Raw genomic sequence first — 15,233 nt, 5'->3', positions numbered from 1 at the left:
CACTTGAATTGTATTTCCTTCAAAATTACAACTATTCAAACACAATTAAAAAATCTTGGAGCGCACTCCAAGTCCGCAACATGATATAAGATGAGTTAACAGGCATGGAAAGAGGTAGAAGCTCAAATATGAGTTCGGTTGAACTTAATAGTTTTTGCTAAAATAATATATTTATATTAAAAAATACATTAAATTTGTACATAAATCAGTTTTTGCCGTATGATTATCATATGCCCCATAATCTTACACTGGAAACCAATCCATATAACTTGGCTTATGCCTTGGGCAATGGGGTCTGCTCCTTGGTTCTCTGATCACTGGCGATCTCATACTTTAATTGATTAAAACAGAAGTTAAGTTATATACCCTGTTACTGTAAAGATTTTTTACGTTATTATTGTAGTATAATGTATTGTAACATTTTTAGTTATTACTTTTATTAGGTTACTGATTACTTAATTAATAATTTATTAAGAAAATTTACCTGTAATTATTTTATAATAAATGATCTAATATACTTATTTTGTAAAGCATATAGAACTTGCCTAGATAATTAGAACGTCGTTCATGTGTTGCAATCTGCCGGGTTTGTGTCTCATCGAAATGGTGAAGTTGTCAACCACATTTGCCATTTCTTGGCTAGAAACTGAGTGGTTTCTATTGCTCATATATATAGGGAGACTAATTTGGTAGATGATGGCGTCAATTTGGCCTTTAGCCAAAAGTTGTTTTAAATGACATGCACTTATTCCTTTCTAGCATTTCTTCGCCACTTGGGTGAGATATTATCACTGAGAAATTATTTCCTCGCTTGATTTAATTTTTAGCTATTTCTTTTTCTTTTTTGTTGCTTTGTTTCTCGTTCGAAAGAAAGAACGGAATATAGAATTTAAATTTGAAGTTATTAAAATATCAACACCTTGAAATAGTTAAATCTTTTATTGTACCAAACTAATCCATATAAAGGAGGAATATGTTTACATTCTTGCTTCCTTTTCCTTGAATCCACGACAAGTACTATTACTTTTTCAAGTACAGTTTCTTTTACGTCCAAATGTATACCTCTAGTTAGCCTTACCAACTATTTGCCTTATAGTTTTATACCAACCCGAAAGAAACATATTAACAGTCCCTTTATTTTATTTTATTTTTAAAATGAAGAATTAACCCTCTGATAAGGGATTATAAAATAATGTGATTCTTACTCTTTCCATTTTTTGACTAAAACATTAAAAACTAATGTTGTTTGCTTGGTTGGTGCGTGGTCTCAACTCTTTATTCCCTCATTTGACCTTGAATTTGTACTGAAATTTCATTCTTTTTGGTTAAAGACTCCAGACGCAACATGTAATTACCTTGTAGATAGTCTGAATTCTTACACATCAATAATAGCTTTTGTTCCTAAAAAGGATTAAACAACTAGTAATCGTAGAGCATGAGTCAAAGAGTGGAATTGCCACATCAATAACCTTCCCCATGTAGTTATTATGTATGAATCACATATTAAATATGTCGGATGAATTCTACAACTCACATCTTTAACAAATATTTAAGTGTCAAGAATTTTTCACATAATTTGTGTAGTTTAACATATATTAACCTTTAAAGTAACATGACTGCATATTATCATCATTGAGTAGAACTTAAACTCTACACATGAACATAAACAAATAGCTAGGGCCTGCCGAAGTAGAGGTGGGAATTGGGAAAGTGACACTTAAAAGAACAAAATAATTAATCTTCTTTTTTTCTACCGTGAAATAAAAGACACTAAAAAAAAGTACTACTAACATATTTTCAAAGAAAAGAAATTTGTACTACTAAAAACTACATACTGTTCGAGAAGTCTTTAGTAATGTTGTTGATAGTACAAGATAAAAGGCATCTCTGGAAATGCTTAGTCTCAAAGCACAACATAAGAGGAATTTCATCAAATTTCCTAAGGCTTCCCTCTTTTATTGAGTGACTTGAAAGTATTAAATCTCCATGCACCAAACACGAAAATTGCTGTTTGTTTATTGCCTCATTCCCAGCTATATATACCCAATCCTGTTGCACTATATATCATATCATTGTAATTAAACCCTTAACATCTACAACTCATCAGCTTAATCTTCTTCGAGTTTAGTGTCCAATGGCTCCTTTGTCTCTCCACATAATCTTTTCTACAACCATATTTCTTCTTTTGTTAACAATCTCTCCGTCTAAAGCAACTCTTGAAGCTCATTACTATGATCAAACATGTCCTCAAGCCGAAGATATTATCTATCAAGTTGTTCGCAACGCTTCGTCTTATGATCCTAAAGTCCCAGCACGTCTTCTGAGGATGTTCTTCCATGATTGTTTCATTAGAGTACTACTCTCTCACCCTCTCTCTCTCTCTACATATATTGTGTCTTGTTTGCACATAATGCAAGTCAATATATTATCACGAACTGTTTTGTTAATGATTACAGGGATGTGATGCATCAGTTTTGTTGGACTCAACACCAGGAAACAAAGCAGAGAAAGATGGTCCTCCTAACATCTCTCTTAGAGCCTTCTACGTGATTGATGATGCCAAAACTAAGCTCGAAAAGGCTTGCCCAAGAACTGTTTCTTGTGCTGATATAGTTGCCATTGCAGCTAGAGACGTCGTGGCTATGGTAGGTAGTCCATCATCCTCTCAATTATATACGGTCAGACCTCTTTATAACAGCTAGTTATTCACTATAAAAGTCAAGTTTTTTATAAAACCTATATTAATACTATGTTATAATATATGTTCTCTACAACAACACTTCGTTATCTATATCTATATTATTATAATTAACGTAGCCTACCAAGTCTACAAAGTCGATTTTCTAATACTGAAGTAAATCCACGCTGAATGACATTGTAATATTCAATACCTTTGCCTAATATTAAAGGCCGAATTCAACTAAATTTTGCATATATTTACGTTTATTTAATAAACTTTTTCCTTTCCTTATTTTATTGAATTGAAACATATATATATTCTTCTGGACCAGAAAAACTATATATTATTATTATTATTATTATTATTATTATTATCATTATTATTATTATTATTATTATTATTATTATTATTATTATTATTATTATTATTATTATTATTACTACTACTACTACTACTACTACTTTAAAAGTTGCTTGTTGTACTTTGTTCATATTCTTTAATAATAATCACTTTATAAAACTGGATGTTACGTGTTTCATAATTTGTAATGCAAGACATATTCGTGCAAAGCACGAACATAGAGACTAGTATTATATTAAAAGCACGAAGCTCCTTAGCGAAATGTCATTTGCGTTTTTTACCCTTTAAAATTAGAGTTCAGACTAGATAAAATAGTCTTTTAATTATTATCCTAATATTTAGGAATAGTCATTTAATTATTTTCCTAATATTTAGGAATAATCATTTAATTATTTTTCTAATATTTGGGACTTTCAAATTAAATTAAATTGTCTATATTAAATCTCTTCTTATTCGAACTATTTAAAATTTTAAAATTAAGAAAGATTTATGAAAACTTTTCATATTTGAATTATATATATTAGGACCTTAAAATCAAAATAAATTATATATTATATAGAAATATCACGTTAACATATAGTTTATTTTTTATATATAACATACGATTCGACTGATTTGGTAATTTGCCATCTTTTTGTCCCATGGTGTACCAAAATCCAAGGATAGCATGATTTTCGCTATGGGTATAAGTAGAAATTTCTTAGAAGATAAATTTCTTATGCTCAATTACTAGGTATATATAAAACAAGGAAATTCATGATCAATACAAGTAATCTTTGGCAGATGATGTTTTATATCCATACAAACCTCAATGAGAATTGATTTATCTCTTAATCAATTGAAACGTGGAAGAAGGCGCAAAAAAGAAAAATTTAAAAACATAACTAAGTGAATAGCACTATACAATGAATTGAATATAAAATTAATTGGTTATACTTTTATCACAAAGAATAAAACTCTCAAACCTAAAAGGAGTTCTAATAAAGGCTCAAAAGTTTCCGACTTTTGATCTTTTTGTGTTCCAATATCTGTTTTACAAACTATTGTGTTAAATAATTATAATAAAGAAGAATTTGATACACAAAATTTTGTTGATTTAGATTAGCGAATTATCCCGTGGGATTTTTTTACTATTTGAAAATAAATAGGTTTAATATTTAAAACCTGGGACTAACTAATATTAAGAATTTAAATTAACAAAAGCTAAAAGTTTTCTATTAATGTTGAGAACAAATAATTAGTCTTCATTTAATTCTTTTTCAAATTTATCATATAAGTAAATTATTTGTGAAATTGACAAAACTATTAAGGTACATAATTATTTTTTGTAAGAAGAGCGTTGCCAGTTAAAAAATTCGAAACTAGAGTAAATCGATCATATTATAGTATCAAGAGTCAAATTGATGAAAATACAAATTTAAAATATAAGGATAAAGTAGTAAGATACAGTATATTATAAATGAGTTAGTAATTTTTTTCTTTGTTGCACTAAGTTTTATAGATAAAAACGTTCCTTTTTATATTAGATTGTTTATTATAAATATTAACTCAACATTGGTTAATTTTTAGACTTAACATTGTCATTATCAATTTTTTAGGAAGTATATGGCCAACCTTTTCATTCTGTAATCTCTAAATAACATAATTTTCATAAGGTATTCACACATAAGTCCTCATAAATCAAAATAAGACATAAGTAAACTTTTGCAGGACATGATTTCTTTATTTTTTGAGCCAGCTAACTTGAAAGAACATAACATTCATCATTTTTATTGTCTAATTATATTTACTTATATTTCACAAAAATTATATATTTATAGATATAGATTACACTCGCAAAGCGCGTACTCTAAGACTAGTTATTATAAAAAGCACGAATATTTCATGCTAAATGTCAACGGACTAAAATATTCCTAAAATATTAATCGACTTTTATACCATTAACTATTTATATTAATTTTGACAACAACTTATAAGGGAAGGACACAACCGGAAATAAAACACGTTAGGACGAAGAGTTGTAGTAGAATAAGGACTTAACAGTTGAAGAAATAGAATTATGAATGGAATAAGAAAAAGTAAATACTAAAATTAAATATTCTAAATTTTCATCTAGCTAAACAGGGAACAAATACGCTAGAATTGAAGGAAGTTAGCTCAATAGTATATAGTCAGATATTTTCAAAGTATTAAAATTAAAATAATTACTCTACAAAATTGATGAAAGTTTGTTAGTTTTTGTTTTGAATTCCAAGACGTGAAACATAAAGCTTCGATTAATTTGTTTTCTTAAAGCATTTTGAGTTTGGTACTTGAAATTAACAACGCATTGTTATTCAGAAGAATTTTTGTACATTTTATATTGTGTTTTCTTTTACAAATCCAATGTACTTTAACGGTTTTGTGTTCGATTTTATAGTTTTAAAAATCTGGTTTTGGTCATTTTTTTAAGTTTCGGACATTAATACTTTTAATTTTTTATTAATAAAATAACTATATTAATAATTATAAGCTAACATAATTGTATATCAAAGGAAGGATTAAAGGATCATATTAACAACGCACGATCAAAACTAAATCATGTAGAAGAAATTCAAATTTATTGGGATTCGATTTAAATTATTTTTCCCAGATATAATTTTACGTTGAATAAAATCATAATGCATTAGGACTGTCTAATAGTATTTAATATTTTGAATTAAACTAGCTGGGCATTGAATTCCTTAAACTAAAGCTCTAATTCAGACTAATTTCACACAATATTGTTAAACAATGGTAAATTATCCACTCAATAACTCAAATTAATTTGCACAAGAATTCATAAATTTGATGGAACTTTCTGTAGTAAAGTTTGAACAACATGTCTAATCATTTAATTACTTTGTGTGTGTGTGTGGGGGGGGGGGGGGGACTCAATTTTAGGTTGATAGTTGACATCAAATATATGTGTTTTCGATGATCAGCCGCGGAAGGTGTTGGTGTTGGCAACTCTTCCGTCGACCCGAAAGATCATTTGGGTTAATATAAATCACAAAGAAATATCTCATTACGCTTTGAATTGACATATTAGTTTACTAACAATGGTAGTTAATTAGATGCATTAATTAATTCCATTATATTGCTCTAACAAATGATACTATTAGAATATATATATGCGATTGGAATTTTATTATCTTTTGTACAAACTATGTGATACTTAAAATATTCGTGCAACGCACGAGTATAGAGACTAGTATTATATTAAAAGCACGAAGGCCCTTAGCGAAATGTCGTTCGCCTTTTTTACCCTTTAAAAATAGCTTTTATATTAGACAAAATCGTAATTTAGTTATTTTCCTAAATTTTATGACTTTGAAATCACCTAAAATTTTGGTTATTAAAACTTTCCTTATTTAAATTACATAAAAAATCCCAATATTTAGGACATTCAAAAAATATTGTTTTGGGGAAATAGAATATTACCTAGGAGTATTAGGTATCTTTTCGTTCATTTGCTTATAGGGCACTTCGAATTCTAAGGGAAAGCTTCCGTAAATTATTAAATAAAAGTGAGAGGTTTATATTTAATATTTTTAAATTAGTGAATGTATATTTCAAATATTATTAAAAAAAGTAGTAAAATAAAAAATTATTCGAGTGGGGAAGGAGTTAAAAAATAATCTATATTTTATATATTATTATAAAAGTATGAAGCCCCAATGAAAAAATGAAATAATTTCCTTTTAATAGTTAGAACAAATAATTAAGTCTTTGGATTAATTACTCTTTCAATTCAGTTTATATAAAATCTTTTATTTTTCGAGATTCAAACTACCAAAATTTTAAAATATTTTTTTCATCATATTGGCACGAGAAGAATTGCAACCTATAGTGATTCTTGTATAGTTTTTGTATCTTTAAATTACAACTTTAAAATGTCGAGTTTATCCAATCCAATTTAGCTTCAAATATTATTCAATTAACTCTCAAAAAGTAAAAAGGAGAGAGTAATTAGCAAAATAATTCAATTTAATTCTTTTTTAAAATCATCATATAAGTAAAAAAAATTAAATTGATAAAAGTCTTAAGATACATAAATTTATTTCTATAGGAAGAGTATTGATGGTGAAAAAAAATAAAAATAAAAAGTAGAGCAAAATTGATTATGTTTTAGTTTTAATTTGTTTTTTTTATTAGACCTAATAAAATTAATAGTAATTTTCATAAGACATGCACATATGTCCTAAGAAATTACAATAACGTATATATGAGACATAACTTTTTTATTTATTGAACTAGATAAATTAGATTAATATTTATATTTTTAGGAGCTTAGATTTTTTTCGTTAATTTTGTTCAATAACTCAAATAAATTATTTAATATAGTGAACTAATTTTTAAAAATTATATATTTATGACATAGGATACACACGCAAAGCGCTTATCCTAAGACTAATAGCAATCAAAAATATCCGGAACAAATTAAGTTGTTATAGAGAGGTTTGACTGTATAACTAAAGGAGTTAATTTATATATACTGACAATGTAAATATTTTTACACGATCAATGTATTTTAATATGTTATATATAGCCTGTATCAGCCTTATATTCAAGATTACTGATGGTGCATTTTTCCAACCAAGCTCATAACTATTTCACGTTTGACAATTTTGTAGTCTGGAGGTCCACATTGGAACGTACTAAAAGGAAGGAAAGATGGGAGAATATCAAGGGCAAATGAAACAATTAACTTACCAGCTCCATCATTCAACACGAGCCAATTGATTCAGAGCTTTGCCAAAAGGGGATTGGGAGTGAAAGATTTGGTTGCTCTCTCTGGTGGACACACACTTGGATTTTCACACTGCTCTTCTTTTGAAGCCAGGCTTCGTAACTTCAGCTCAGTGCATGACACTGATCCCAGCTTGAATGCAGTGTTTGCAGAGAGCCTAAAGAAGAACTGCCCGAAACCAAATAGAGATAGCAATGCAGGACAGTTGTTGGACACAACTTCATCAGTGTTCGACAACAACTATTACAAGCAAATTGTTGCAGGCAAAGGTGTTTTTGCATCAGACCAGAGTTTGCTGAATGACTATAGGACTGGTTGGATTGTTACAGCATTTGCCAATGACCAATCTTCCTTCTTCTGGGAGTTCGCGGCTTCAATGGTCAAGCTTGGAAATGTTGGTGTTCAAGAAAATGATGAAGTTAGACTCAACAGCAGAGCTGTTAACTGAGAAACCGGCCTTACATTTGTTGTGTGTGTTTGAAAATGAGTGTTTTTTGGACCCTTGTTTGTTTGTTTGTTTGCTTGCTTTTCATGGTTAATAATTCTCTCAATTGTGAGGCTTAATGCAGAGGTAGCACAGGAAGAATAACTTCATTATCTCTCCTTTTGGTTGTATTGAATAAACATGAACTAACTTCTTTTCAAAAACTCTCATCAAAATTGAATTATATTACTACTAGTTCGTAGATAGAGAAGGGGTAGGGTGGAAGTCTCCAGAAATGAAGGTATTCCACCTACAAATACTAGCTTCTCCTGAAGAATCTCAATAGATTAAAATACAGACATCAATTATAATCTCTAATTAACAGTAACAGATCAGTAAGAAGCAACCAACTCAGCTACCTCCAAAAATAAAAATACAAAAGTAAAAAATTCCATACATCCTAAATTTTGCTTTTAAATATTATTACACTAAGAAAGTAATCTTTTCACCAGCGCATACTCGCGAAAGATTCAGTATCTGAGCCATGTTTGAAGTTTCCTTTTTTTCCCCTTTTGAAAGATAGGTACGTAGTATTTAAGCAAAGTGTTTTTCCCACAGTAATACAAAAAGTATCATTAAAATTCTTTATAGGCTTATGCCACAATCCACAATATTATTGCAGAATACAGCAATACAGCAGAGGTTCCACTTAAGAATGAAGTTACAGTTAGAAGGTGAATTACAAAAAGACAGAGATTTTCCACACATTAAACTCGAGAAGAAGCAGATAAAGTATATGACTCGTCAACATTTTGGCATTTGTTCAAGCAAATACAACATCAGATCGTAAAACATATTTGATACCCTTAGTGACATTCCGAGCTTCATGCAACATACATTTATCCCCATGAATGTGAACAAGAGCCATTCCTTCAGTTGGAGGTACCTGTATAGAGTATAAATAGCATAACAAAATCAGATAACTTATTCAAGAAAATCATGTCATTGTCCTTTAGTTGATGCCAGACTATGCAATATAATAGTATAAGTAGCATGAGAAAATCATGATTGATTGCTTATCTAATATGGAGGAATTGAAATATGAACAGAATGTGATAACAATCCCGATATAAGTATTACATGCATATATGTGTGAAGGGGAATCGGGAATGAGAACATTAAAGAGAGAGTGGGAGTTGGCGCATTGCTGAAAAGGGAAGGAATGGTACCTCAGCAACCAAAGCATTTCTTGGACCATAAAAGACAGTCTCCCCTCCAACAAGGGTCTCAGACAAAGAATCCTGAGATTCTTTATCATCTTTGGTTTTAGATTTGGAACCACCGCTTAAATATATTAACAAAGTGTAGTGTGTGCGCTTCCCTTCTCCAATGTCAACACTTTCATCAATATGCCGTCCAAATCTCTGGCCAGCCTTGTACCTGGCGAGCAACAACAGTTATTGAAGAGGATCAAACATTTGTTATATTGTCCATCTTAACATGTATTCTGGAAAAAGGAAATGAGAAACACAATGGTTGCAAAGGCCATTACATTAGAGGGATATACAAGAGGATTTATCTTCTTCTTCTTCTTCTTCTTTTTGTTTTGAACTGGATATAATAGGATTTATCATTTTACATGGGCAAAGCTTTGAAGCATGTTTTAGTAGTTTTTATTTAGTTATATGTTCTATTTTCAGTTTACAAGGTTCTTTTTTGAAGTAAGGTATTACAATCCAATAAAATAGCACCAAGGGGCTGCAGAATAAGTACAGGTACAAAACTCCAGTCTATATTATAATTCAGGGATCTGAGTCAGCTAACATGATGCAAGTTTATAATTAGTTACATCTAGGTTATTCAAGGAACAACTTAGCCCTCTACCTCCCTGAACAATGGAAAAAGACAAAGAGCCGTCTTGGATTTGAAGATCATGACTTACCCACAAACAAAACATCACTATTGCAGCTGTTGTCCCTCTCCTAAACTCAGGTGACAATTCAATATACCATCCTTCCAAAGTACAGCACCTTTTCTTTTTCAATTTGAGAAGAGTAACACTAAAAAAAATTCCAATCTATATTATGTTTACTTGTATAGTTTTAGATAGTTTAATAATGTCATAGCCAAGAATTATAATTAATTGCAATACAACATATTAATCAAACAATTCAGATTGCTGCTCGTACAATTTAAACTAGACGTGGGCAATCTATCTCTAACATGAAAACTTATAGTAATAAACATGAAATTTTCTAAGGATATTATCAAACAAGTCAAACCTATAGTATACAAAAGAATATGAAACTTATTGCACTATGTTAAGACATCATTAAGCAATAGAGAACTAAAGTATATAATTCAATAGCTAAGATAAAGGGAGAAGTGCCATAAAGTCCTTTTCCTCCTCACTGGCACAACATCAGCACACCAACCTCTTCCTATTTTTTTCTTTCTTCCATTTTGCCCCAATAGCCCCCCCCCCCCCCAAAGCAACTTCCTATTGTTAATTTTACCATCCCTCTTCTCTTTCTTCCGTTTTCCTTATTATTTTCTTCTATTTTCCAATATCCACTCTCAAATGCCATGTATTTCATTTCAGCTGCCCAACGTTTTCCTCATTTTTTTTTAGTAGCGGCGACGCCAGCTTTCTGTTACGGGCGGGGGGAGGAAGAGAAACCTTAAGTTGTATTTTGTGGTATCCTAAGATTTTTTTCTGGCACAGTAGAGTATATATACCACAAGGTTTGTTCCTTCATTTTATTCCTATCTAGCATAGATTTACTGTACTGCTTGTTTGAAAAGATAAAATTGGTTGTAACTTGTGAGTTCAAAAACTGTTTTGGAATCAAGAGTGCTTACTATTTACTTCTTTGCTTCTGTAAGCTTTAAATAATCACCTATTTGTTGACTACCTCACAACCCTTCAAAGCAAGTAACTATCAGCACCTTACCCAGAAAACCCTGAAAAATCAGCCCTCAATTGGATTATTCTGCTGTCTTGTAGGTTGTAGATCCATTCTCTCGTCTACATGGTCGATTATAACCTATTCAATCTCGTCACTGTTTATCAACCTTAATAAAGCTTAAATATGCCAATTTTTTTTATTAAATTAAACATGTTTTACTACTCAGCATGGCAAAAGATCACAGATTGTTGTATCTAAGTCGGTAATTGACATAGTATGCCATAATAATAGAGCAGTTTTATGACGAAAAGACACCAAACCTGTAAAATCTAATATTAGGGTTCAACCCAATAGCAACTCTGCCTCGAATTTTTAAGTCCGAAAATAATCTGTTCAGTCCAGATCTCCATATTGCATCTGCGAGATCAGGATCATGCATGGATACACGATCATTGTCTCTATAAGCTTCGCCGTATGCAGGACCAAGGCTTCCTTGGTGTACAAACCCAAGTGACTCAGCAGCTTTGACAAAAGCCTTTGATTCAGCTGGAGTAAAGAAATTCTGAACCTGAATACCTTAAGCAAATAAAGGAAGTATTAGAAGCAGATAAGTCAAGAATAGCACTTAAACACCAAGCTAAGAACTTGACAAAACATCATGACTTCAAGCAAAGATAGCAATTCTTATTTCCTAATGTGATAGCAAAAAAGGTCCAGTTTGATTGTTGCCTAATAGGCGAGTTGGATGATTTTATCCATGACTAAATCCATGATATTATTCAGTTTCTCTGTTTTAATAATCACATCAAGAAGAAGTCGTAATTGAATCTCATAAGGGATGTGTTTTTATGTTTTCATTTTGATTGAACATGGTGAAACTTGGCATGAGATGATTTAAATGGAGTAACGTGGTCAGTGAGGATTCACAGAGCCAACCATCAACTTGTTTGGAATTGAGGCGTAGTTGTTGTTGTGGATATGGTGACCTATCAAAATTGAATTTCTTAGAGTAGAGAAGAACAAGGAGGGGGGATTCTTCACCAGAAAAACGCTCCCTCCATCTCAATTTATTTGATAAGATTTCTTATTTGGATGTCTAGCAAATATGGAATCTTCAATTTCAACTGAAGTCTTACAAGTGAAGCACACCAATATCTCTCAACAATTTAAGAGACCTTTTAGATTCACTTATAACATTCTATAATCTATACCAATTTCTGTAGATAAGCAATCTTACTCTTTATTTCTTTCACCTTACCATGAACATCCTTGTTTCAACAAAGGATTGGTAGAAACTCATCATCAGTATAGCAAAACCAACAACATTTATCGGAAGAATGAACCAATCTTTAATGTGAACATGTAATAATAAATTGCACTTGATTTAAGCTTTACTCATAATATTTGCACCACAAAAACTTCCACTGTCTTGAAATAACAAGTGATTTACTGAGGAAACATCCACTTCTAATTGCTAATTCAACAAAAGGAGCAAGAGCATGATGCTCAAATTACTCTTTGTCAATTGTTGAAGACATAATTAAATAAATAAATTTTGTATTTTCATTTATTTACATGTTACCTTTTCAAAAATCTAATAATTAAGTTAATAAAAGTATGCATTATTCTTGTAAGAAAAAGTATGCATTCTCTACAACTTAAACTTTTAGATGAGATGATGACACACTTCAACATGGTCCAGACAAAGGTTCTGGTTTCGAGTCTCACCATCACTCGTTATCAAAAAGAATTTCTACTATGCTTGGCCCATGAAGAAGAACAAGCCCCGCAAATGAGAGGCGTGTTGAATCCATAATTAAGTAAATAAAGGTGTGCATCTCTCTAATATCTTAGGATTTTAGATGAACTGGACACACACTTCAACATCAATAAAACAAAGTGTCAAACAAATGCATGTACTAAGGCAGCAAAATCTCAAGTTATACACTTAAATGTTTCAATTGTAAATTTGTAAAAACAACGAGTTTCCAGATTTGCTCAACTTTGATTTCATTCTTTAAAATAATGTTTAAGTTTGATATTTTCATTAAAAGCTGAACCAAGAATTAGCTCATTTAAAACAGGATCACCAAAGCTATTTGAATTGATAACCTATCTACTTCCTCATATCTATTTTGAAAGACAATTATGAGGCTCATGAACACTTTTTTTTTTCGGGAGGGGGGGGGGGTAAATTTAGGGGTAAACGAAGAACAATTTTTTGTGCAAAAGCGGAAAGAGGGGAAGAATTCATACAGTAATAAGATCGTTATCTTTGAGGCGATTGAGGTGAAGATTAAACTTGAGTTTGATTGATGGCCACCCTGTTCCCTTTTCCTTTTTCTTGCCATCCTTATTCCTCCTTTCTGCCATTTTTCTCTTCGTTCAACTTTTTCTCTTTTCCCTGCCTCTATATGTGTGACCTGTGAAATATGAAATTTTTGTGGGTAAACGATCAACTATGACATGGTAATTCATTACAAAATTGGCCAATTGATAGAATATTACTAATATTAGTCAAATTAGCCAATTAGCTATTTGTAGCAAAAAAATATCAAATTTTTACTTTGTTTTGAGTGGGTATTATTAGAATAGATTGGCACAATTTAAGGAGCTTGAATCTCAGTTTTGGGATGATTTGGTGAAGTTTTGAGGTGGTTTGAATTGAAAATTCGGTAAAAAATGAACATGAGAAAAATGATATGTGTATTACACTGTGTATCATTTATGTATCACATATGCATCATATTTGTATCTATTGTGTATCACATGTATATTTATGTATACATGTGTGTGAGATACATGTGTGATACATGTTTGATACATGTGTCGCAGAAGACTTTTTTGAACTCGATTTAATTATGAATTTTGATACAAAACCAGTCCAAATCACTTCCAATTTTTCTCAAATTTTGAATATTGACTTATCTATATATTTTCAATGAATTTCAACTATACTAATTGAAAAAGTTCCTTTTTTGTTTAGATTTTTAAAATATTGTATATAGTTTTTGTATTTCATCACTTTATTTGTTACCTCATCCATAAAATTTCCTTTCCGACTTGTATATAGTGTTGCTAATCACACTTAAAAATATGGAAGGTGATTTTTGCATGTGATTCTTTGAGAGAAAGAACCCTATTATTTGGTTTTTCAATTTTCGTTGGCTAGTTTTGGTAAGGGTGAAATGGCTTCCTGGCCACTTAAACTTGTCGGGTTTTTTAAAGCCGATACACAAACTTTGAGTTTTCCCATTTGAACACTTGAACTCAGTTTTTCCGTAACTAATAAATACATTTGACCATTGACCATGCCTATGTGGCGTTAGTCGGTCCTAATCAGTAGCCCGCGTGAGGAACACGACACATTGGAGCGTGAAAACCCCCTTCCCAACGCCCAACAGTACAAAATGGGTTATGTTTAATTGTGTTCTTATTCATTCCTTCTAAAATACCCCCTTCCTCCATTTTTAGAATTAAGAGACAAAACTCCAGCTTCTTTCTCCCTGATATTATCCTCTTTTGCCTGATAATCCTCTAACTTAAGCTTCATCTCATTGCAAAGATCATTTGACGCTTCTAGATCAGTTTCCAGTTGGGAGATCCTCTCTTGGTGAATCTCCTTTTCTTCCAGGACTTTCACACAAGTATTATTGCTTTCTTACAATTTAACCTGCAAACCTTTAATTGTACGTTAAGAGTGGTGGTTCAAAGATATAACCAAGAGGAAGGCATAGACTATGATGAGGCCTTTTGCTCCAGTTGCAAGGTTGAAAGCAATAAGACTCCTCATAGTCTTTGTTGCTTACATGGAATTCACTCTTCACTAGATGGACGTTAAGAGTGTCGTCCTCAATGGCTATGTAAAGGAAGAAGTGTTTGTCAAGCAACCTCTGGGGTTTGAAAGCAAGGAGTGTCCTGATCATATGTACAAACTTGACATGATACTCTATGGGCTCAAGCAGACTCCTAGAGCATGGTATGAAATATTATCAAAATTCATGCTTGAGCATGACTACAAGAGAGGTAAAATTGATAACACTTTATTATTTAAAGAAAAAGGTAAAGACCTTCTAGTAGTGCAGATAT

The 15,233-nt window shown here is 31.2% G+C and overlaps 2 protein-coding genes across 2 annotated transcripts; one reads left to right on the top strand and one right to left on the bottom strand.

Annotated features, from left to right (window-relative positions):
• Positions 1–2,052: 2,052 nt before the first annotated feature.
• LOC107784462 (peroxidase 66-like) lies at positions 2,053–8,387 on the top strand. Its single transcript, XM_016605595.2, has 3 exons — positions 2,053–2,353; positions 2,457–2,645; positions 7,696–8,387. Exons 1-3 carry the CDS (start codon positions 2,135–2,137, stop codon positions 8,257–8,259), a joined length of 972 nt encoding a protein of 323 aa, XP_016461081.1. The 5' UTR covers positions 2,053–2,134; the 3' UTR covers positions 8,260–8,387.
• A 507-nt stretch (positions 8,388–8,894) lies between these two features.
• On the bottom strand, positions 8,895–13,583 carry LOC107784461 (uncharacterized). The gene is made up of 4 exons (XM_016605594.2): positions 13,401–13,583; positions 11,465–11,712; positions 9,465–9,675; positions 8,895–9,181 (listed from the first exon to the last, which is right to left on the bottom strand). Exons 1-4 carry the CDS (start codon positions 13,515–13,517, stop codon positions 9,059–9,061), a joined length of 699 nt encoding a protein of 232 aa, XP_016461080.1. The 5' UTR covers positions 13,518–13,583; the 3' UTR covers positions 8,895–9,058.
• Between the last annotated feature and the right edge of the window lie 1,650 nt (positions 13,584–15,233).

This window comes from Nicotiana tabacum, chromosome 6 (genome assembly GCF_000715075.1).
Source record: "Nicotiana tabacum cultivar K326 chromosome 6, ASM71507v2, whole genome shotgun sequence".
NCBI classification, from domain to species: Eukaryota; Viridiplantae; Streptophyta; class Magnoliopsida; order Solanales; family Solanaceae; genus Nicotiana; species Nicotiana tabacum.
Note: the sequence above shows the minus strand (reverse complement) of the source record. Positions and strands in the feature narration are given on the sequence as shown.